General features: G+C 33.7%; 2 protein-coding genes and 1 long non-coding RNA gene across 3 annotated transcripts; 1 reads left to right on the top strand and 2 right to left on the bottom strand.

Moving 5' to 3' along the window:
• Positions 1 to 1,004: 1,004 nt before the first annotated feature.
• Positions 1,005 to 2,334, bottom strand: LOC131002571 (uncharacterized). Its single transcript, XR_009094343.1, has 2 exons — positions 1,802 to 2,334; positions 1,005 to 1,232 (listed from the first exon to the last, which is right to left on the bottom strand). It is a non-coding gene; the product is annotated as an uncharacterized LOC131002571 (long non-coding RNA).
• A 1,855-nt stretch (positions 2,335 to 4,189) lies between these two features.
• On the top strand, positions 4,190 to 5,945 carry LOC131002568 (40S ribosomal protein S19-3-like). Its single transcript, XM_057929036.1, has 4 exons — positions 4,190 to 4,479; positions 5,080 to 5,170; positions 5,463 to 5,646; positions 5,770 to 5,945. Exons 1-4 carry the CDS (start codon positions 4,393 to 4,395, stop codon positions 5,843 to 5,845), a joined length of 438 nt encoding a protein of 145 aa, XP_057785019.1. The 5' UTR covers positions 4,190 to 4,392; the 3' UTR covers positions 5,846 to 5,945.
• A 1,396-nt stretch (positions 5,946 to 7,341) lies between these two features.
• Positions 7,342 to 12,937, bottom strand: LOC131002572 (microtubule-destabilizing protein 60-like). Its single transcript, XM_057929040.1, has 8 exons — positions 11,904 to 12,937; positions 11,753 to 11,795; positions 11,574 to 11,666; positions 10,608 to 10,727; positions 9,626 to 9,724; positions 7,853 to 7,912; positions 7,675 to 7,769; positions 7,342 to 7,601 (listed from the first exon to the last, which is right to left on the bottom strand). Exons 1-8 carry the CDS (start codon positions 12,854 to 12,856, stop codon positions 7,502 to 7,504), a joined length of 1,563 nt encoding a protein of 520 aa, XP_057785023.1. The 5' UTR covers positions 12,857 to 12,937; the 3' UTR covers positions 7,342 to 7,501.
• Between the last annotated feature and the right edge of the window lie 11,326 nt (positions 12,938 to 24,263).

Raw genomic sequence — 24,263 nt, forward strand, 5'->3', positions numbered from 1 at the left:
GATTGACATCCCTAGCTCTAAGGGGTCTATGCCCAATAATCATACATATCTGCCAACTGCAATTTTCACTGTGATTTTCTAATTGTTGTAGTCTTATGTTGGATTGTAAAAACTTGTGTTTAAATTGGTTGGATTTAACTGGATACCTACTGTTGTTTTTACAGTAGTTCATCAGTACTTGTGGTTCTTATAGTTATTCGAACGTTAGCACTTAATAAAGAGTATTGGAAATTCTCTTTTTAATTATTTAAGTCTTGGTTATTAATAATTTTCTTAGTGTTATTTTATTTTAGTTTATCATGTGTTTCTTTCTTTTTAGTCGCTGCCTCATTGGTACGGCGACGTCTCGTCGTCGACCACCGCCACGACCACCCTCATCTGTCTATCATTTATCTCTCATTACTGACATACAACAATAGAATAATAACTGATGTTCACCAATCACATCATGAGCCATTGCCGTTGAATTATTTATATTTTTTAGAATTTGAATTGAAAAAATGCAGAAAAATGTATTTTTTCCGATTATATCAGATATATGAATATCGAATCAAAATAACTGTTTCAATTATCAGTTTGGTGAAACAAAAATCGACACAATAAATAAAATAATAAAGAAGGCCAGAATTTACGTGGTTCGATCATAATGATCTACATCCACGGAGGTTGCTTGTGTTTTCACTATATTTTTGAGTTGTTACATGTAAAAAGTTGAGTAGTAAAATTAGGGATGTCAATCGGGCCAGCCCATCGGGTTTTCGGGCTAGCCCTATCGGGTTCCGGGTTAATCGGGTGCGGGCTAATCGGGTTGGAGGTTTTTTCGGGTTGTAAATCTTCAACCCTAACCCTAAACATTCGGGTTTCGGGCTAGCCCATCGGGTTGGAGGTTTTAAAGGTGTAAAAATAAAATTATCATTTGTATTTTATTATTTTTAATGATCTAATGTATAATGTATAAAATATACATAGATATAAATTATATAACAAAGCATGAAATACAAAAATATAAAATATTCAAGATCGCATAATATATAAAACAAGTTAATAACAATAAATGTTCAACTTGTTAAAAAAATAAAAACAAAATATTCAACAATAATTTGAAATTAAGGAAACAAAGCATCTCAAAAATTAATATAAAGTCTAAACATTTGAGTAACACTCTTCTTCAACATTGATAATATTTGGTGCTTCAACTTGATCCATGTCTTCTTGCTCATCATCTTCACCATCTATTAAAAGAAAACAATATAATTAAAGCATAATATAGTTCGATAATTTGAAACACAATAACAAAAAGGGAATCTTACATAAGTGTGTCCACAATGTTTATTTGAAACAATGAAGCAATGAAACAAGCCATTAATCAACAGCAAGCTAAATCCTTATATGCAGAACATAGTTTAACCATACGAAAAAACTACCTTGTTTCACAGTAGAGCCTACCTCAAAATTTTCAACATTAACTAAACTTGCGAATTGAAACTTTTGCAAAGGGTAATTACAACAGAACATCCGAACTTCATGAGACTATATGATCTTTTCCAAATATCAGTAGGCTAGTTATCTTAACTTTACAAAACTCGCACTTTGCCACTTTGAGGTCTATATTTTTCAAGATTTCAAACAGCATTCGCTCAAAAACTATATGAACAAAAACTTAAAAATTTAAATTTAAAATAAATAAAATGAAGCAACCAACATTCAAAAAGTTCAGGTGAGTGGCAGACGGCAGTTGCAGAAAAAAATTAGTAAATTACTATATTAAAATGAAACTAAAAATGCTTGAAAAATTACTCACCGGAGTAGATGGAGTGAGCGGCAATTGCGGCGGACTAGAAGCAGCAGACGACAGCGATAGCTGCTCAGTTCAGGTGGGAAGAGGCGCGGCGGTGGGAGATGGAGAGGAGTCGAGGCGCGATGGCGCTGGCCCGCTGGGCTCAGGTGGGAAGCGGCGTGGTTCGGTGGTTGCCTGGTGGGAGACAAATTGGGTTGGATGCGCCGGAGAGGGGAGGCGCGGCGCGGCGGCGTGGCTGGAGGTGGTGACTGGTGCGGGGTCGGAGGTAGAAGAATGGAAGAGTGGAGGCGCGGCTGAACTGAGGTCTGAAGCAATTCAATTTCAAACCCTAAAATTTTAGTATTTTTAATTTTTTTTTAAATCGAGTAACCCGACGGGTTGGCCCGACAACCCGACGGGCTGGCCCGCTTCAACCCGCCAGCCCGAACGGGCTAGCCCGATTAGCCCGATTTGTTATCGGGTTGTGATTTTTCAGCCCTAACCCTCTAATTTTGTCGGGTTATTCGGGTCAGCCCACGGGTTTCGGGTTGGATTGACATCCCTAAGTAAAATGAATGGAATCCCCCCTAAATTCTATACATGAGAGCCCTATTTATAAGTGACTAAGTGGGCGTAGCCCTAAAGTCCATTAAACAAGCCCAAAAATTGACATGGCTGAAATTGACACGGATGGAAATTGGCAAAGCTGGAATGACATAGCTGGCTGCCATGGGTGGAGAATATCCTGGATGGAGTTTGCCACGGGTAGAAAATATCCTGGCTGGAGTCTGCCACGGGTGGAAAATATCTTGGCTGGAAGTCTGGCACGGGTGGAAAATATCGTGGCTGGAAGTTGACATGGGTGGAAATCTCCAAGATGGATTTCCACTGGTGCACAGTGTTGGTACACATTTTACTCCTCATCACAGTTAACCGAGTATTCATTTCGATTCAGTATCAATTATTAAATTTAGGTTAGGTATACTTTTAATTCGGGTAATCAAAATTTACGAATCGATTAAACGTACTTGAACCATTTGATAACCCAAGTTATAAGTAATAAGTCAACAATTTACTTCCAAACGGATTTATCATACATAAGTGTTTCTTTGAGTCGCCACAACCAATTTGTAGTCAACTTGATTATCATCCCAAATCTCTGTTTCCTGCCTTGATTGTGTTAATAAATACTATTAACTTCATGCTATACAAGGTAATGTAAAAATAGAAAACATAATAAATAAAATAAAAAAATATAATTGCATCTCAAATTTTAGTTTCTCGTGAACTAAAAGTTCTTCCTTCAAACACATAACTCTAAGTTATTTTGTTTATTCACACGATTATCAGTTGCTCTCAAATTAATGATGAGGTGGACTTTCGAAATGTCTACAAGACTTAAATGACCGATGTACTAAGCGATGTAGTTGAATGTCTACGTCACTTTAGCTAGTCATAGTGACATTAATTTGTCACTTCAATTAACCACGATTAGGGATGTCAATTTAACCCAAAACTCGTGGGTTGGTCCAAATAGACAGATAATCAAATAAAATTAAAACTAAAATTTTATAGCATGAAAAAAATTACAACTCGAATAACCAATAGCCTGCAACCTGATAGGATTAACCCGAAAATGGCCCGAACATGATAGGACTGCCCGAAAACGAGTTTGACCTTATTAATTGATTTTTTTTCTTGCTATTTGGTTTTCAAACTCATTACCTTAGTTTTGAAAGTTAGTAAAAATAAGATTTTTTCCGATATATTTGTGGAATACATTTTGGTTCAATATTCGAAAGTTATACTCATCATGTCATCTTGCGTTTTTATTCTTAATGGTTAATATAAACCGTTTAGATGTAAAAAGATTTAAAATAATAACCATTTGAAAAAAAATATGTGTATTCTTATTTATCTAAGAGTTACATATTAATTATTATGTAAGTTGATGTTGGAATAATATTCATTTAACATGGTAATTGATTGTATAAATATAGAGTTACATATTAATTAATTTTTTAAATAAATTTTCGAGCTCGACAGGTTAGCCCAGAATCCGAAAATTGAGGGTTATGGTAAAAAATTTACAACTAAAAAATATTATAATTTGAATAGTTGATAATCAAATAGCCTGTCAATTAAGCATGCTGACCAAATTCGTATCCCTAGTCACGAGAGCATTAATTCGTCTTATAACAATATGAAGAATTGGAGTATTTAGCAACACAATATTTAATTTATTCATTAAGAAATTACTCTCTCTGTCCCGTTAGTAATTGTTCCATTAATAATGTCTAGCTATTTTTTAGCTATTGGAAGTAGGGAGGGAGTATATAAACACGGTGAACCCCAAAATAAAATATTCAAAAAAAAAAAATTATACAAACAAAGTGGGCTAGAAAAAATATAGGTGTGTGGTCTAAACATAACGGGATAAAGCCCAAAGAATGAGTGTTGACGAAACGGGCTATGGTCCATCAAAACCATTTATGTATGTATATATATTCGCGCAGCAATAGCCTCGTAAACCCTAACCATTCTGCTCCACCGCTGCTGCTTTTCGGCCATCTCTCTATTTCGGCGGACAGGCGAGCTGCACGGTTTCCGGAAATATGGCGGCGACGGCGAAAACTGTTAAGGATGTTTCTCCTCATGAGTTCGTCAAAGCTTACGCCGCTCACCTCAAGCGGTCCGGCAAGGTCAAATTTGTTGCTTAAGTTTTTGCGATTCCGTTTTGTTTTCCTTCCTTTCCTTTCCTTTTTCTCGGTAATCGAAGTTTATAGTGTGTGCAATTTTGTTTAGACAATTGATAACATATTCTTTGGAGATGACAATGGATAGTTTCTTATGCTTGTTGTTTTCCACTTTTGTTTTCTTTTTTCAGATGATTACGTATTAATTTCATGCTGAGAATTGATTTGAGGAATTATGGATCATCTAATTTTTCAAATTCTCCCGAAGAAATATGAACAGTTTCGAAATATGTCGATTTAGATTATTGGATATTTGATTACGCAATTTAGTTTTGTATTATGTCAGGATTTATTAATTTAAATGAAACGATATAGACTTTTAGATCGCTTGATGGGTTATCACATTAATTATTATATCGAGATTAAAGCTCTTTTTACCTCTTTTAATGGATTGTTATGTTAATTGTTATATTAGTTTATCTTTTAATGTACTTTATGATGTCTAAAGTCACAGTTTGATGGAGCTCTTACTAATAATTCAGGTTGAATTTGTTCACTTTTAATAACTGATTATTTACTTGTATTTCGTCATGTTTAAACAAATAGATGGAGCTTCCTGAGTGGACTGACATTGTGAAAACTGGTGTCCTCAAAGAACTTGCTCCTTATGATCCCGACTGGTACTACATTAGGGCCGGTAATAATCTCATTGCTCATCACTTTTTCAAGTTTTTGATTAATGTGTTTTGTTATTTGGCTGTTCAAGCTTTCTGGTTGTTTGTGAGCTTTGCTACAGTCTTTCAAGCATTTTTTGTAGAATGCAAATATGATTTTTTTATACAATATCCTTTTCCAATTGATACTCTTATTATTGTGTCTGGATGAAAATGTATTCTGTAGTCTTATGCATAAGTATTTTACAATAAGGAAGCTTTGTAATGGTAATTTCACGGTTACTATTTTGATAAATGCCTTGATGGATTGTACAGCTTCCATGGCTAGGAAGATATACCTCAGGGGAGGTATTGGTGTTGGCTCCTTCAGGAGAATTTATGGAGGGAGCAAGAGGAACGGAAGTCGCCCGCCCCACTTTGGCAAGAGCAGCGGCTCTGTTGCTCGTCACATCCTTCAACAGTTGCAGAACATGAACATTGTCGAGATGGAACCAAGGGGGTAAGCTCTCTCCACCATATATGATGTATTTCTTGCTTGACCCTGTTCCATGTTTAAATACTCAGTATGTCTGCAAAATAGCTTTGAACTTGAGATTTATTGGCACTTTTCAATTTCTTGCAGTGGAAGAAGAATCACATCCAATGGCCGGAGGGATCTCGACCAAGTTTCTGGGAGAATTGTTGTTGTGGCGCCTTGATTTGCGCTCGCCCCATCTTTTACCTTGTTGGCTTTGTTCTTTGAGTAAAATCCTGAAATGATTTTGGGTTGAAATAGAAATCTTTGCATGTTTGATCAAATTTTGGGTCCTGATGCTGTGCTCTGGATTTTAATTAAGTGCTATTTAAATGTGATTTAGTTACAGGCGGTTGACTATTGATCTCAGACATATCTCTAGATGGCATGTTTCCAGTTTCTGTGGCATTTTAGTACTTTTTTTTGTCGAATTTTTGTTACTGTATGTTTTAATTTCATATAAGGACTAGTTTCTTAATTTCATCTTATTATCTCATGTTACTCTGTTCAGTATCTGATTTAGTCTTTTATTGGGGGAGGAGGATATGTAGATATTTATCTTTAAATGGTTAAAAGGATTTATCGCTTATTCAACATAAATTTTTCTAAAATGTTCTCATGAATTTGTCAAAAAAATACTCTCTCCGTCCCATTATAAATAATGAGATGTTTCATTATAAATGTTTCATTTTTTTTTGGTAATATATTTTTTTTATACTTAATATTTAAATAATTTTTATTAATTTATTTTATTTATTTTTTACATATTTTTTAATCTTCGTAGTAAAAAATAATGGGATAGAGAGATTATATATTTATTTATCCTAGGCTGGCTTTTTTTATTTTCGTTCAACTAATAAAGGAGGTGCGAAAGCTCAAACAGTAACTAATAGGGCCAAAAATGAAACATGGTAGATAAATGTCTCCCTGCCATTTATGTTCGAGATAAAAGTAGAAAAGATTGAAAGCGTAAGAGCTAGGTATTTAACATAAAATTTCAGGAAGAGTTTATTTTGGAGGATTAATCTTATAATTAATATTTTGATGGATTGGAATATTTAAGGTTCTTGATTATTTTTATCATTTAAATTAGTTTTTTGCTTGATTTCTTATTTCATTGAAAGAGTGAGATTGGAGAAATCCGTTTTTTGCTTGATTTCTTATTTAGATTGGAGAAATCCTACTTTTGAGGATAAAAATATTCATACATCTTAGGGTAAATATTCAATTTTGTGCCATATTAATACGATGGGACAAAATCGAATATTAACCCTACATCTTATCAATCATGCAAAGTAAACGCCTTAAATGAATAGAGATGGAATAAAAATAAATTATATAGGGACTATGGTGTCGACTGAGATGAAGAGATGGTTGTCCCTGGATTTCTTAATCTTTATTAATAACTGGGGAAGAAGAGTAATACCCTCTATAGAAATTGAACTCGATATCTTTTCCGTTTGAATATCTGTGGACAAAAACCTATCTTTGGTCATACGTCTTAAGCAATTTTAACCATTTATTTTCAATCAAGTTAAAAGTCACCTAGACTGAGAGTATTAGATTTCTTGATTTCTAGAGCTTTGTTTCGACTTCAACTCTTAACATCTTTTTTCAATCTGCTTGTGGGTTCTGATGAGCTTGCTCACCTCTTCCACCTCTACTTCAAAACGTGGTGGATTTTTGTATGGAAATTTCTAATCCAAAAATCAACATTGCTTTAGTTATAGCTGGACATGACCATATGGGTTGATTCTCATCGACAAATTTCACATTCAATCCATAATTCTGTACATGAAAATTTCAAGCCTCGTAATAAGCTAATCCAACGTCGATCCCTTCACTCCACCTGTGTAGGCAGGCATGTAGCGCATTTGATCTTCTTATGTTGAGGTAAATGGAATTTTGTTTCTTTTGGTATGGTCAGGTGCTTCACAGACCTGATGATCAATGGAATGCAGGTGATTACGTATTTTCTTGTTAAAATTCCTCTGCGAGACATGGTGAATTTACCTTTTTGGCACGAAAGGTCTGTCAAAATGCGGCATAGGTTGCGCTTTAGGGACAAGCTCCTTCCTCAGTCTCCTGATTTCTTCTTCTTCTGCTAGCTGCAAAATAAAACAGATATACGTTAGAGTGAGCTTAGGTTAACAATGACAGTATTGAATTCGAGTTCTGGACTGCGGTTTACCCTTCGTTGCCTTTCCATTTCCATCCGGTACTGCTCAATTAGCTTCATTTTCTTGGCCACCTAAAAGACAAAGAAATGTCACAACGGAAGACGAATACAGGTGGTGAACCTCAAAAAGAACCAACACCGCTTTTTTTTTGATAAATTAACAATATTAAATAAAGAAATTTAAAGGCCGCGCCACAAGGGACTTAAATCCAAGACCTTTGTCCTTAGGCATTAATCCCTTACCGCTTGGTCAATACACACATCAACACTGCATTTTGCTAGGCTTAGAAATGGACGAAGTTCTGGTTTAATAATAGTTTCACAAGACCTGTTCCTATCCAGTAATGTTGATTTTAACCAACTAAAAGCTCAATCCTTAGATCATACTATTTATTAGCTTTTGGGAAATATAATAGTATTGATCATCTATACTTCTGTTCTAGTCAACTGGGCATTAAACCAAGCTTATTTGAATATCTATGGAAGAATATTCAAAGATCATAGAATTATGTTGCACTAAGAGCTTTGGAAAAATCAATCACTAGGAAAGTTCGTTTTTTAAGTCAGCAAAGTGTAAATTGCATGCGCTGAGATTCACATCTTTTAGAACTTCAAGATACTTGTTCTCCAATTCTCTACCCATTAGAACTTCTTCTCTTCCTTGTACACATTCTCTGCATTTTCTCGTCCCCTCTCTTCCCTCATCTCTCTCCTCTCTCCCCCTCTATTCTTTCTTCCTCTTCCACTTATATCCACAATTACTCTGTTTTTCTCTTCACCACTACCTTCTACCACCTGTTCTTCCCCTATCCATCACTCAAAGCCATCTGAACCACATTTCTTCCTCACCGCCAAATCTCTCTTTCTTTACTTTCCATGCTTTTCTTCTCTCTCTTCCATTGACATCCTTCAACCATTACATATTCATCCACACTTCAATTACCATGTTACTGTGTATCACCACTTGCCCTCCATCTCTCTCTCTCTCTCTCTCTCTCATTTTATTATGCTCTTGCTATTACAGTCACCAGCATTTCATCTATTAGCTCTCTTCTCCTTATTAATTGTCTTTATCTTCTCCCAGCCACATACATCCATTATCTCTCTGATCAATCTCTTTGGTCATCCAATCACTCTTTTCCATCCTCAGTTGTTTTCTTGGCCAAACGCCATTTTCTCATCCCTGTGTATTAATCTTAATCATTCTTCCATCACCCAGTTTTATTCATTACAGTTTGATGTATGATTGGACTACATATATTGATTTGTTACATTAACATTATGATCAATCCAACACAATCTTAATTATTATCAACTTATCATTTCTATATATATATATATATATATATATATATATACATGAATTCCCAAATTAAATTTTACATATGAAAGAAATAAGGAAAAGAAAGGTTTTGAATTGTCCTTCTGTTTTTCCAGCAGTATTCACTGTGCATAATTTGCCAGCTATGATAGCTTCTTAAGTCTACCCTATGACTATGTTTGCCATTTTGAGATGGAAGCTTAGAATTGAAAAGTTAAAACTTTTCTAAGACATCATTTGTTTAATTCAAAAAACTTAGCAAATGACTGTTTTGTTATGGGGAAGATTTACACAAATTTTGACAATGAAGTTAAGAAGCAAGTGATTTAGCAATTTTTACATGGCTCTTATTTAAATGAAATCTAAAGAGTCTCAATAATAATACTATGACATCTCAGTAGTACTAATAGCAAGCATCAAGATTCTAGTTTTGGGAACTTCACAGATTTAATTTATTTTCGTACCTGATTATCAAATTCTGCACGCACCACAGCCCTGATATCACTGTGCAGTACCAAGTCGACAGGCTTGGTGCTTTCTTTAACTGGGGGCTTCACAAGGATCTGAAACACCACAGACCAGATTGCTCAATATCTATTTCTGGTATGCATTAGATGTTCCCTTTAGTGTCTGTATTTCTGGTTTAGAAAATATTAAACAGAAAGTCCAGTAGCCAGCGGGAATAAGTAAACTACTTTTCATGGAATCACACCCTTACGCAACAGAACTAAACTGAAATTTTTGTATTGCTTGTTTAACAATCTGCACAAAGCTACGCTTACTAAAATAAAGGATTTACGTTTAGCTTTCCTATAAATTGGATTTGATACAATTTAGAGTTCATAAAAAGAAATTCATATATTTGTCGTGAGTCTCAAATCATATCCTTGAATGAATAGAGCAGATTTCAAACTCAAGCGTTTGACTTGCTGTTCTTATAATTGAATATCAGTGCAATTACAAAATCTTCACTTGTATAGGCCAAGCTAAGGCATAAGTACTTGTTAAGCTAAAAATTGTTGCAACTCAAACAATGATGAAAAGCAATACTATCATTTATCATGATCTTGAGTCTCATAATCCCGTGTCCCTTTACCCAGTACAGTTTTACCAGATGAAATTGAAAACTTCCAAGTCATGCTCAACTTATTGGAACCACCCTCTATGCAAGTGGTTGTCCCACTATAATAAAAGGGTTGATATTTTTTTTTGTGGAAAAATTTAGGAAAGATAAATTGAGATTTTGAGACGAGATTTGGTGAAACAAACATAACTTACGCTGACAGAATTAGAAATCGAAAAAGAACCATATGAAATATTTTAAACATATATAAAAAGAAACCTGATTAAAATCGATATTTCTGAGAGAAAAACAATAAAAATGCACTAAGATGAACCATGTGAAATGATTAAGGAAACAGCAATGAGAAGATAACAGCAATTTACCTCTGGTTCATCTGTTGTCCTCGGAAGACCTAGAGCAATAGGTATCCTCAACTTTTCCTCTTCCACTAATTTCTTTTCTAGCTTCTGCATGAGATCTTCCTCCTTATATCTTCCTCTTTGCTGCAGTAAGATCAGTTTCCGAAATTTGTAACAATTTTAAGGAAGGAGCAGATAACCAAGCATCAAAACCATGCACGGGCTCATAGGTCCATGTATCTCTGCTGTCGAAAACACGAGTTTTTTCTGTCATACAAACATGCATCTGGATACAAACCATTTGCAGATAATTAGGATTAGTAAAATTGTTGATCGGTTGAGAATTTTTTATTAACGGAAGGCGCCACTATGACTGTATAAATGATCATTATTGTTATTTACCTTCTAAAAATAACTTGTAACTATTAGATGATGGATCGGCTTTAGCTCTATTGACTCTCACCAGTTTATCAACCAGTAATCTCCCTGAAAACTAAGCTTAAAACACCCCAAAAAAAAAAACTTATGACTCCTGCTGCTACACAATTATTTTCGTATTTCTACTCATATATGCAACTTCACATGTGTTCTTATGACTCCAGCTCCTTCACCCAATCATCATTCTACATCTAACCTTTACCAATAGGAGGCTATGACTAGACTAAAAAATTGTTACAAGCTTGAAGTTTTCACTTTATAGAACTTAAACCTTCTAGAAACAGTTGAAAGAAAACCATATCCTCATGGTCTCCGCCCACAGGTCAACATGGCAGAATGCAAATGGAATGAACGAATAATAACCGATTTTTCTTAGTGGATGTGAATATGAATTGTTTATTTTAATTGAAATATCCCATCATGACACAGCTCTATTGTAACCATACACCATCCATATGAGTCCACACGCTACAAACGTGTTTGGTTAACACAGTACAAATCTAAAGAGTGCTGCATAGTGCATACACAAGAATCAATTTCCATGAGACTAACCTCTGTCGTTAGCATGAAAGGCTTTCGGGAGATTGACTTCTGCTGCTTTGTTTTCCGTTGTCTTCTGCTGAAGGTTCTGGAAGATTCAGAGCTCTGCAAAAATCACAACATAGATGAGATTGTCAAAAAGAAAAGGGAAGTTATCTCCCATTAAGTGTAGCGTAGTCAAAGGTTCTCACACTTAGCCTGCTTCTTCCACAGGCCGAAGTTCTCGATGACAGGCTGAAGCTTCATAAAAACAATGTTAGATTCCAACATAGAACAGATATATAACACACAATTATACATAGACATCACAATTCAAATGTGTTGGCCGTCATCCTCGCTAACCTTCTTTGGTTGCCATCTGATGAGAAAGAAGGACGAGAATCAAGAGGTAAGCTCTCTGATGTTTGGTAAAAATCTGACGATGAAGAAGAAATTTGCTTCTGAGGCACCTTAGGAGGCCGCTGCAATCCAGGTAACGCCCATTTTATAACATTCTTCTCCTTATTTTCATCAAAATCGCCTGATTTCGGCATCTTAAGGAGTTTCTCAAATGCCTTCACCAAATGCATCACCCTTCCTGATCCCGGCTCCGGCACGCTCCGTCTCGCCGCTTCCAAAAGCCTTTCCCTGCTCTTTTTCAACCTCAATTCACCATTTTCGCAATCACTCTCAATCAATACATCACTTGTCTCCTTCGTTCCTTCATCGTCAATCCCAGGGTTCTCGCACTCACTTACCCTATCAGAGTCAACCTCCTTCTGAATTTGATCCTGGTTGTTCTGAAACTCTTCATGCGAAGCCCTCAAACTCACATACGCCACACACAAACACTTGGATTTCCCGGCCGCCTTTTCACACTTCTTACAATCCACAGCGGCGGCTGCGGAATTCGATTCTTCTACCCGAGGTTTTTCCTTCGCGATCACAAACTTCCTGCCTCGAATCTTCATCATCGCAGAAGGACAAGCCAATCGGTTAAGATTAGACTTCCCGCGACTTGGATTTTTGGCGCTGAGTATAGAATTGACCATTGATGCTGATTTGTATAGCTTCGTTCCAGCACGACAAACGTTTGGATCAAAATTTTCCGCATACTTGAGGTTTTCGTTCGATTTCGTCCGACCTGAACCGGCGACTCTCTCTTTCGTCGGAGTAACTAGTACTCTAGTGAACTCCGACGTCGACTCCATGAAAATCGACCACGAATTGGGGAGATAGAGAGAGTGTGAGTTTTTCGAACTACAACGTGAATTGCATTGATCAAATATTTGAAGAGAAGAGGAGAAATGGATCATTTTGAGGTTTGGGAATTGGGAGGCGCTTGCAAACGGCTAGTTTTCTCGCGCTGAATTTGGAGCGTATAAAAATCAGTTTATTTATTTATTTGTTTTTGAGTTGATATAAAATGAAATATTAAGGACAAGTCAATATGTCAATTGATTTTCTATCAAAATAATTATTTATATTTATATATTTATTTTGAGGGAAAAGAATGTGAATTGACAATCAATAATTTTAATTTTAATATCAATTGACAATAATAAGTCACCTTATTCAAAGGAAAAACAATAAATCACAAAAAAGATGCCTATAGAGATGGGATTCATCCGTGATTTAATTACACAAAAATTTCAATAATGTGTGTTATGGTAACCTTTGAAATTCAAGTAAAGGATTTTCGAGTTGTTAATGGAAATTATGGCCGAAAATGTGCAACAAATTTGAATATTTAAAATTGAACTTTTGGAATAGGTGAAACCCCCCCCCCCCCAACCAATCTATATTAATATAAAAAATATCTTGGGCACAAAATATAGATTATTTATAATAATCTCAATTATATATTTAATTTTAAAGATAATTAAAAGAATATATTAATATTCATCCCATATTTAACAGGTATTTAATGTTGGAGACATGTGGAGAGTTGAATAACTGCGTCAAGTCATTTTTGAAAAATGATATTTCTATTTGCACCTAAATATAATATCTAATGTTTTGTTTAGTGTAAGCTTTGAAACTCAAACTACTTCCAAATAGCATTGTAGTGTAAGCTTTGAAACTCAAACTACTTCTAAATAGCATTTGACTTACTACGTTTAATATTATCAATTTATCATGTTGTTTTTATGTCATGACTCGATACTTTAACTCAAATTTTATTTGAATATTTCATTCAAGAACTTGTTCATTTTGAAAATGGTGTTAGAATGATCAAAAATTATTTTATGATTTTTTGGATTAAATAAGTATTTAACATTTTAATTAGATCAGGGTGTTACATTGAAAATTAAATTGTATTCGAAAACGACTGAGTAATCACACATAATAGATACAGCCGCGTAACCCGTGGTTCAACATAACTTAATTCGTTGTTCAAGCTGACTTGCAGCTTTGACAATAAGGAATCCAGAAGTTAAGTGAATTTACGTGTAATCCATATCCATGGACATAGGAAGGTTATCTCCGAACCACGTTAAACTAGTATGTGCCTTATTTTCTGTATCTACTTAGGGTGCATTTTGGTTGTAAAATTTTCATTGGAAAATGATGGATAAGAAAATATGAGAAAATATTGTATTTTCCTCCTTTTTTATTATGTGTTTACTAGACATAAAAAAAATATTGAAAAATATTTTGACACCACTATCTAAAAATATTATACAGCATTAGAGAGAAAAAGAGTGAAAAGAAGCTGCCTGATGCCCAAAGAAAAATTCTATCATAGTATACGTGTGAAAATGGTGAAAAATTTGTGAAAAATATATATATTTTATTTTATTTTCCATCAAAGTAAACACGCCCTTAAAGCATTTTGAATTGACGTACAAAACTCAGCTTAAGCAGAAAGTTCAATTTTCAGCTGACTTACCAAAATAGACTAATGAATCTCCTAATCAAATTTAAAACTGACTAAGCTCAACTTGAACACTTAAAAATTTCATGAACACACAAATATCTTAACCACCACATTCTGCACAATATGATCTTATTAGTCCAATTGACCAGCTTTTCAGCAATTAATAACATAATAAGTTTTATTTAGACTTTTGTCAACTTACTATTCAGTCAACTGATCAATGTCATTTAAGTTGAATCTTCACTCAGCTCAACTTATCTTATTATCTTAAGCAATATCTTCCAAGCATAGCAAAATTTGTAATTGGTCAGCGGATCTACATGGGTGCAAGGGGGTACAACTGTACCCCCAATTTTTTTTTATTTTTTATTTACTATATATATATACAAAAAAAATATAATACAATATTTTAATAATTATAATATCCACATTAATTGTTTAACAGTTTACAGTTATTTGTTCTATTAGTTTGTTAAGTTTGTGTTATTTTTGTCTTATTTTCATTTCTAATTAATAAAATTTTAATATTGAATTTGAGTCAGTCCTCGAGTTAAAGTAAATTATGAACTATTAATAATGAAATTAGTTTTTTTTTTAAGATAAAACAATTTTTCAAAAAGCGTATTAGAAGTAGGTCTTTATATGCTTTTAATGTACTTGTCATTCAATTAAAATTGCGAACAACTATTTACTACTCCCTCCGTTCCAACGAAAGCGGTGCGTATTCCTTTTTGAGCCGTCCCAACGAAAGTGGTGCATTTCCTTTTTTGATAATAATTTTACACTATAAATAATGTGGCCCCACACACCTTTATACAGTTTTACACTATAATTTTATTCTCTTTAAATCCCGTGTCAAAAAGAAGTGCACCGTTTTCGTTGGAACGGAGGGAGTATATTAAGTGACTGATTCTAATTCTAAACCCATTAATATTCTAGTTGGATATAAAAATTAATTGACGGAATGCTTAAAAAGATTTAGCTCGGGAGCTCCCGCCCCCGAACCCCGTATAGATATTTTCAAACGTCGTACTTCAATAAAATTCGTCCCCCCTAATAACAAATCCTGGATCCGCCACTAAATTGGTGTATACTCACCGATACATACTCGTTCAGGACCAACACGTGTGAAAGCCACAATTAATTAATTAATACTTACTTATTAATCCAAATTAAAATTTATTAATTACAATTAGAATGTAGTCTACGATACTGAGCCTGTTAAATTATTGTGGCTTCAACATCACTCCCCAAATTACTTTTTATGGAGCCCGCAAAGGTGGGTTTCTTCATTCTGAAGTTGGACCTTCTGCCTGCAATGAATGCTCATTGAATTTGCAAAAAGCTACATCTCACTCATCTCCTACAATCCTGCCTATATATTAGCATGTCAGTAAAAAATAATGTGAGGATTTCTCAAGTCAACACAAAATTAATATTGCTACTAGATCAAAAACTCCCAATTTATTATTATTATTATTATTATTATTATTATTATTATTATTATTATTATTATTATTATTATTATTATTAACAGATCTGCAATCAATATATAAACATATATATATTTTTGAGGCGTGCAGTCAATATTTATGAACGTGCTATAGATAAACTCGTCTTATCAGAACCGATCACCTACCCACCGTGGGCATGCATAACATGTCCACCATAATGTGACAATTGTAATTATAGTAAGATAATTTTAATTAGAGTAAGATTTATTAATTATATTTCCTAATTAAAATTGCCACAACAATGGTGGGCACGTTATGCTTGCCCACGGTGGGCAGGTGATCGGTTCTGCTCGTCTTATATGCCTTTGCCAAAAAACCATATATAAATATAAGAGAATGAAAGTGAAGGGAAGGGAAGACGCCATATACAATGAATTTGACTTATAAGGTAATACCATAATAGTGAGATTTGAATTATCTTCCAATTGCATGTACTATCTCACCAACAATCCAATATACCATCATAAAAATATAATTCCTATTGATCATGAATTTGGTGATTAAGTTGGCTTCACAAAACCTTTACTAGCTAGTGTTAATTCTTTTCAGGAAAAGCTGGCCTCATATACTTTCATATCACTTGTAGATTAATGCATGTCAACTCACGTTGCTTCAAGAATTTTCTTATATATAATGTATATACTTTACTACATTATCACAATATATATGTTGAGGATGGTTAAATAACCACCTTTTTTTCCGTATAAACTAATCATGCCTTTTTTATGTATACCTTGATGCTTATTTTACGTTCATGCTTTTTACATTGCAAGAGTTAATCAAGCTTTACTGCTTTAAGGGGCGATTCAGTTTACGTGAAAATCAGTTGTGTATTTGAATATTACAGTGGTGTATTTTATTTTATTTTATTTTGATCGAGATAATAAATATTTTAAAAAATTATGCGATAATAGATTTAAATATAAAATTTTTCACACATAATTTTTGACTTCATGCATTAATCACTTTATTATTAAGCCACGTGCATATAATGTAGTAGTCCATTTAGAAGAACGAGAATGTAATTAGAATAATCACACATTATTTATAAAGTAAAGTAGCATATTATTGTCTTAAAATTTACTAGAGCTTAGCCCGTCGAAATTCGACATTATCACTTCAAATTTATGATCGTTTTATTATTTATAATATTATTACATATGAAATATTTATTATATTGATTAATTAATTTAATTTGAGCAAATTAATTTGGTGGTATATTTCAAGTAATTATTAGCTCTCTAGCAAACAAAACTCTAACAACTTAATTAATACTTCACTCATCCTATTGAAAGTGGTTTGTATTTCATTTTAAGTTGTCTCGCTATAAATAGTCTGTTCCATAAATGACAAAAATTAACCATTGAAAAAACTGCATGTCCTGTCAACTTTAACCAATTTACACATTCTCCTTAATTCGTCTGTTCAAAAGTTTTGTATCAGTTATAGTGGGCCAGAGGGAATAATAATTAGATATGATGGAGGAATGACGTGTCACATTGTTGTTAATCATATCATCTAGATCTCGTAAGAACATAATTGACTGTTTAGCATCATCTCATCTCGAGCTTGAATCATAATTGACTTTTGTATATCATCGCATTTAGAGCTTGAAAGGCCACACCTCAGTTATGAGCATCATATAGAAATTTAAAGATCAGACCTGACTTGTAAACATTATCTCATATGGAGTTTAAAATATCATAACTGAATTTTGAGGATAATCTCATTTAAAGGCTCGAGCTTCACAACCACTTATAATTTTTAAGCATTATCTCTCTGGAATTTGAAATTTGAAATATCATAATTGAGTTATGAGCATCATCACTTCTGCAGCTTGAGATAACAACATCAAATATGAAATTATATTAAATTATAATTCCAATCATCAACTCTCAAGCAAATAAAACTCTAACAATTTAATTAATAATAGTTAGAATTTTAATTATAATTCAATAATTTATAATTGAGCTTAGTAATTCACGGTAATTAGATTTTAGCAATTAATATTTTAAATTTTGGTTAAAATAACAAAATATGACCATTAATCTACAACAAAAAAACACATAAAAATACATATTAAAAATACATAAAAGTACATTGTTGGGTTACATGAATTTGTTACGGAGGATGTCACCATTCCTTTTTTTACTCGCTTTGCTTGAGTTCTTGGCTCTTTTTCTTTTGTCTTGCTCGGTCGTGAGCGGGGTGGTCTAGGGGTGATGGTTTGGCCGGAACCTTTGAGGCCTCCCAACTTAGCTCCGTCGGTCCTTAGACGAGTTCTCTTTCTCCTCACTAAGGCTTCCCCCTCGGGTGTTCTTAATGAAGTTTTAACGAGGCTCGGCCCTTAGTCTGCTTCTTTGTGCTTTCAAGGGTTCTTGGTTTTCCGTTTTTTTCTTTCTTTTAATAAAATTCTATTTCAGCTTGTTTGACGGTATTAAAAAATTAAAAAAACGCGCACACACACACACACATATATATATATATTTATGGTGTATAATTTATATAAATATACATTGTATAAAAATATAAGATCTATATAATATATAATATCTTACAATTTATAAAAATTAAAAGTGAATTCTTATTAACTTTGAGTCACCATGACAAGTCTCGATACAAAGCTCTCTAATTGAATACTCCCTCCGTCCCACTTCAATTGACACTTTTACTTTGGGCACGAAAATTAAGAATAAAGGTTTGGGTGTGTAAAGTGGGTGGGGACCATTTGTTTAATATGTGTAGACAAGGTAGAGACCACATGCTATATTTAGAAAGTGCCAATTGAAATGAGACAAATAAAAAAGGCAAGTGTGCTAATTGAAGTGGGACGGAGAGAGTATTTAGCAAGTACGGACAGCTACTGGCGGATGAGCAAAAGGATGCTCAAATGGTTGATGCGCGTAAAGTGAACAAGAGAAAAAGAAAGCCCAAATGATCTTACATATAATAGATTGTATATAGTAGTGATTTAATATCTATTATCTGATGTATTTGTAATCAACTTGTCTGATAGTTATATACAATTTTTTTAAAAAAATAAAGTATTTTTTTTTTAAAATTACAAGAGGTATTTGAATATAATTAATTATGCAATCCGCATGCATGCGATACCACACCACCACCCAAGCGGTGGGAAAACATCACCGCATGCAGGCGAGAAACACCCTGCGTGTGGGACCTCAACACCAAACATTACAACACCGCATGCAAACAGGAATACAGCACCACCAAAAGTGAGAAAACATCACCGCACGCAAGCGGGATTGAACCCAAGACCTCTCACAAAGGAGAGTCTTTGGGTGCCTCAGTTTTGCCGAATGTCTCATTTCCTTGATTTAACCCGACCATAATAATTTTTTGTCTAGGTTCTGTCCTTATAGTTTTTTTTTACTTTTCTAATGATTGCACTAACCATTCTCTTACAATGGAAAGTAACATACTTATAGGGAAGTAGTCTTTTTGCATAAAGTCTTTAGCTCCCTGCACCGCTTTCCTTCAGTAGAGATAAGTTTTTCTTCAATTCGTTGCATAGAGTTAATAGTGGTTTAGGCCTCATAAAAAATGAGAAAAATGTTGGATTTTTTTTTACGTTTTGGTTAGATACCAAAGCCGTCGAATGATGATGACCGGCTGATGTAATTTAGACTACTATTCACTTCCCTCCTATAAATACCAGACGACTCACCTCGATGAAGGTACCTGAAAATACTGCAAACTTAAACTCACAAACGAATTAAAAGTTCATATCTTTAATCACTCATAGCAGTGAAGGAACCAAAAGGGAAACTCAATTACTACAAATTCTCATGTTCTAATACAAGTTATCCCTTGAGATTCCAACAGTTACTCCAAACCCTCAGATCGAGTAAACTAAACCATCATTATTGTTCTTCATTGTAATAGTTTGTTCAAATTGGAACCCACCTTCAAACACTTACCTTTTACTTAGAAAAATTAGGAGTTTGTTGTTAAAAGTAGAAGCAAGTAAGCAACAAAGTGTTACTTGACTGAAAGTGAAGTAAGATAGCTAGTCATGGTCAGTTAACTCGTGGATCAATTTAAGGTTACATAATTGGTCAGCTGACTTGCAGCTCTAAAGTAAGTAAAGTTAAGTGAGTTCAATTTTTTATCAAGCCCGTGGACATAGGAGAAGTTTCTCTAAACCATGTTGAACATTGCATACTTTAAATTATGTCTTTACAATGAGTGTTATTAAACTGTCATCACAATAAGCACACAAACATGTCAATTGACTCATTCGACTGCTTGATATTATCAACGTACTTCCATCAACATACTTAATCAATTGATCTGCATAAACTGACTAATGTCTCCAATAGATAATCAACTTAAGATTTTCTAAAGCAACGCGAGAAACTTAACTGCCACATCTTTCACCTACATCAGTTATGTTCAATTGAAAAACAATCTATCGTCAGTAGGTTAGCTAGCTAATTTTGCTTAGACAAGTCAACTACTTAGACAGACGTCAACTCATTCATCATGTGCTAATCTAGTCATCTGAAAGCTAATTGTTTATGCATAATTGATCAGTCTTATCAATAGAAGTAAACATGTAACGAAAAGTTTTAATTGGTAACTGAATAAACAAGCAACGAAAAATTATAATTGGTATATTCCATCCATACACCAGTAATTACTCACTCTAGTACCAACATATATATAAATTGACAAAAAGAAAATGAAATACATACTTGCACCATCTATCGACGAGATCAATCTTAGTGGTGTAGCTCAGCCACCATCAAAGAACGAACTCAATGGTTGACTTACGTGTATCCATATTTGTTTAGCTTTGTTTATCATGCATACAATGTTTGTAATAAAACATTTTTCAAGGTTAGAGATAAATTGTTTTGTGGCCAATGCTATGCAATTAATATATTTGATGTAACCATGATTCTATGGTAAAAGTTATACTCCATCCGTTCCATTACAAATGTTCTATTACTTTTGGACACATAGATTAAGAAATGTGTAATTAGTAGATAAAGTGGATTGATGAAAATTGTTTAATTATTATTTTAAAAGTAGGTATAGAGAGAGAATATGTTGCCACAAAAAGGAATGATACATTTATAATGAGACATCCCATTATAGAAAGTGAGACATTTGTAATGGAACGAAGGGAGTAATATATTTATGATTAAACCGAGACTATGTCACAATTAATATGGAACAAAGTATATGTGGATTAATAGGAACAACAGTGACGATCAAGTAAGTTCATATTTGACATCGTTCAGTCAAAAATACTCTATTCGTTCCATTTGAAATATCATACTTTTCAATTTTGATCATCCTTTTGAAATGTTTATTTATTTTGAGACACTCAACACAAAACAAACACCCCTCACATAATTCATTAATTACATAATATGACACACAAAAGTTAGTCTTTTTCTTAGAGAGCAAAAAAAGTTAGTTTTTACCTTCTCTCTCAGTTAATTTGATAGAAATTCTTTAAAAATTATTTTCTCTTTCCAACTTAATTATAAACAACTTGATTTATACCTAAATCACATATACCTTAATTTATGTATCCCAAAAAATGAGATGTTTCAAAAAGAACAGAAGGAGTATTATTTTCCATAAATAACTTTTTTATTTCTTTTCCATCATATTTACAAATTATTTAGCTTAATTTATAGTTTTGTAAAATAGAATTTTGAGATGTTCAACGAATTATTTTTATCAGGTTAACTTTTTAAATTTTATTTAGTTAGTTAGATTAAAAATAGTTTTGTATTGATAAAAAAAGAAATAAAATATTCTTTTTGTTCCACTTCAAGTGTCCTGTTTCTTTTCGACACGGTTAAAAGGTGATGTAGACCCCAAAACTTTTACATTTTGAGACTAACTTTTTTCATATAGGGGAATAAGACATTTAAGTGAGACAACCCAATAAAAAAAACAAGACATTTGAAGTGAGACGGATGAAGTATATTTACTAATGTTACAATAAAGATCACATTTTTAACCATTATTATACTATAAATATTTTCCAAATACATAATATAATAATTGAAATTTGTTTGTTATAACTACAAATATATTCTCTCTGTCGCATAAGAGTGTGCACTTCTTTTTATTTTGGAACGCCCTACAAGAGTGTGTATTTGTTATGTTTGAACATGATTTCATCACTAACCTTTTGTTTTTTACCCATATTTTATAATAAAATGAACTATTTTCTTCACTTTTAATACATTCATTTAAAATTTGTGCCACCAATAATCATGCACGCACGGATAGAGTATAAAAAGTGGTAGAGATGTCAATCGGGCCAGCCCATCGGGTTTCGGGCCAGCCCTATCGGGTTTCGGGTTAATCGGGTGAGGGCTAATCGGGCTGGGGATTTTGTAGGGGTGAGCATTCGGGCGGGTTGGGTTGAAACCGAACCGAAATACCCAACCCGAAACCCAAACCGCCTAAAAAATTTGGAATCAAACCAAACCGTTTGACTGGTCAAAACCGAACCGTAAATTTTCGGTTCGGTTCGGTTTGGCCAAAACCGTTTTTTTTTTTTTTTTTTTTTTAAGCTATAAGCAAAAATTAAAGTATTATGAATAAGCAAAAATTACCACGTCTAGATAAATCCATTTACTTCTACAATCAAGAGTTTGTAAAAATTAAAAAAACAAGCACATAATAAAAATCTTATGTACTTTTGAATTTAATGTAAAGTGTAAAATTCTAAATTTAATTTTTAAATATTTATTAATTAATTATTTAAAAATAAATATTTATTAATTATATTTAAATCGGGCGGGTTCGGTTTACAAACCAAACCGTTTTTCTCAAACCGAACCCGAACCGTTTTCTGGCGATTTGAAAATTTTCAAACCAAACCGAACCGTTTTCTCTACATAAACCGAACCAAACCACTCGGTTCGGTTCGGTTTGGCGGTTCTGGTTTGGTTTTGCTCAGCCCTAGGATTTTGTCGGGTTATAAATTTTCAACCCTAACCCTAAACGATCGGGTTTCGGGCTAGCCCACCGGGCTAGTCGGTTTAAATGCGTAAAATAAAATAATCATTTGTATTTTATTATTTTTAATGATCTAATGTATAATGTATAAAATATACATAGAAATCAAAGATATAAATTATATAGCAAGCAAATGCAAAAATATAAGATATTGAAAAAAACATCAAGATTGCATAACATATAAAATAAGTTGGTAACAATAAAATGTTCAACTTTTTTAATGAAAAAACAATAAAATATCCAACAATAGTTTGAATTCATAGAAGCAAAGCATCTCAAAAATACAGAAAAGCGAAATGATGAGACTTTATAATATTTTGTTATTTTTATATCTAAATATTTAATATTAAGTATTTGGGTTTCGGGCTAGCCCATCGGGTTAGTCGGGCCGGCCCTATTGGGTGCCGGACTATTTGGTTACGGGCTAATCGAATTGTAATTTTTATCGGGTTGAAAATATTCAACTCTAATCCTCTCGAATGACGAGTTAATCGGGTCAGCCCACGAATTTTAAGCTACATTGACATCCCTAAAACGTGGTACAGAAAAAGAAAAAAGAGAGAGATAACACTTAAGATTTGAGACTGTTTGCCAGCGGGCCGTCAAAATCATCAAATGCCAAACCCCCCTTTTAAGGTGTAGGGTTACTGTTGTATTTTAATGAAATCTGATTACGCACAGGGGTGTTTTCGTCTTTTTGTGAAGTCCACGGAGGTAGATCTTGGAATTCCAACGACTATTTAAGGAGCTACCCGCTCTCTTTGCTTTCAACAAAATTCATTTCATACATTACTCCCCTTCCCACAGATCTCTCTCTCATCTCCCTCAAATCCCAACGCGCGATCGAGAGGTAAACCTCACCATTTCCAATTCACAACTTCATTTTGTCCATAGATTGTTAATCTCTCTCATTATGTGCGAACATCAGCAACCAGAATTGTGTCGGTGGGCGTGGTTTTGTCTCTGAAGTTTATGTGTCCAAGGTTTATGAGTTTCATTTTGTTGATGAAATGAGTGTAGATCAAGTTTATCGATTTGTTGTATGGTTTTATTTATGTCGGTGATGTCTGATCTGAAACGGCGGTTTGCGTGATTGTAGTAATTTAAGGTTTAACTGAATTGATCTCTCATTGTAATGTTCATTTTGGTGTTAGTTGTATAATTTGCGGAATTTTGTTAGATCTCGATAAGTTTCGCCAAGTATGTGATATAATTCTAACTATCGTTGTGTTATGGTTTAACGTGAATTCCAAGTATTGGTTTTCAGAGCTTATTCCGTGCAGTAGACAGTGTTGGTGTGGTAGATCTATTCAG

This window comes from Salvia miltiorrhiza, unplaced genomic scaffold (assembly GCF_028751815.1).
Source record: "Salvia miltiorrhiza cultivar Shanhuang (shh) unplaced genomic scaffold, IMPLAD_Smil_shh fragScaff_scaffold_143_1, whole genome shotgun sequence".
NCBI classification, from domain to species: domain Eukaryota; kingdom Viridiplantae; phylum Streptophyta; class Magnoliopsida; order Lamiales; family Lamiaceae; genus Salvia; species Salvia miltiorrhiza.

What these genes read in the sequence shown, in the direction of transcription:
- LOC131002568 (XM_057929036.1), top strand. Translation starts at nt 4,393, where the DNA reads ATGGCGGCGACGGCGAAAACTGTTAAGGATGTTTCTCCTCATGAGTTC. An exon ending in ACCTCAAGCGGTCCGGCAAG is followed by an intron (nt 4,480 to 5,079) that starts GTCAAATTTGTT and finishes TTAAACAAATAG; the next exon opens with ATGGAGCTTCCTGAGTGGAC. An exon ending in CTGGTACTACATTAGGGCCG is followed by an intron (nt 5,171 to 5,462) that starts GTAATAATCTCA and finishes TGGATTGTACAG; the next exon opens with CTTCCATGGCTAGGAAGATA.
- LOC131002572 (XM_057929040.1), bottom strand. Translation starts at nt 12,856, where the DNA reads ATGATCCATTTCTCCTCTTCTCTTCAAATATTTGATCAATGCAATTCA. An exon ending in GTGGAAGAAGCAGGCTAAGT is followed by an intron (nt 11,667 to 11,752) that starts GTGAGAACCTTT and finishes TGATTTTTGCAG; the next exon opens with AGCTCTGAATCTTCCAGAAC. An exon ending in GTGCAGAATTTGATAATCAG is followed by an intron (nt 7,913 to 9,625) that starts GTACGAAAATAA and finishes TTTGTCTTTTAG; the next exon opens with GTGGCCAAGAAAATGAAGCT.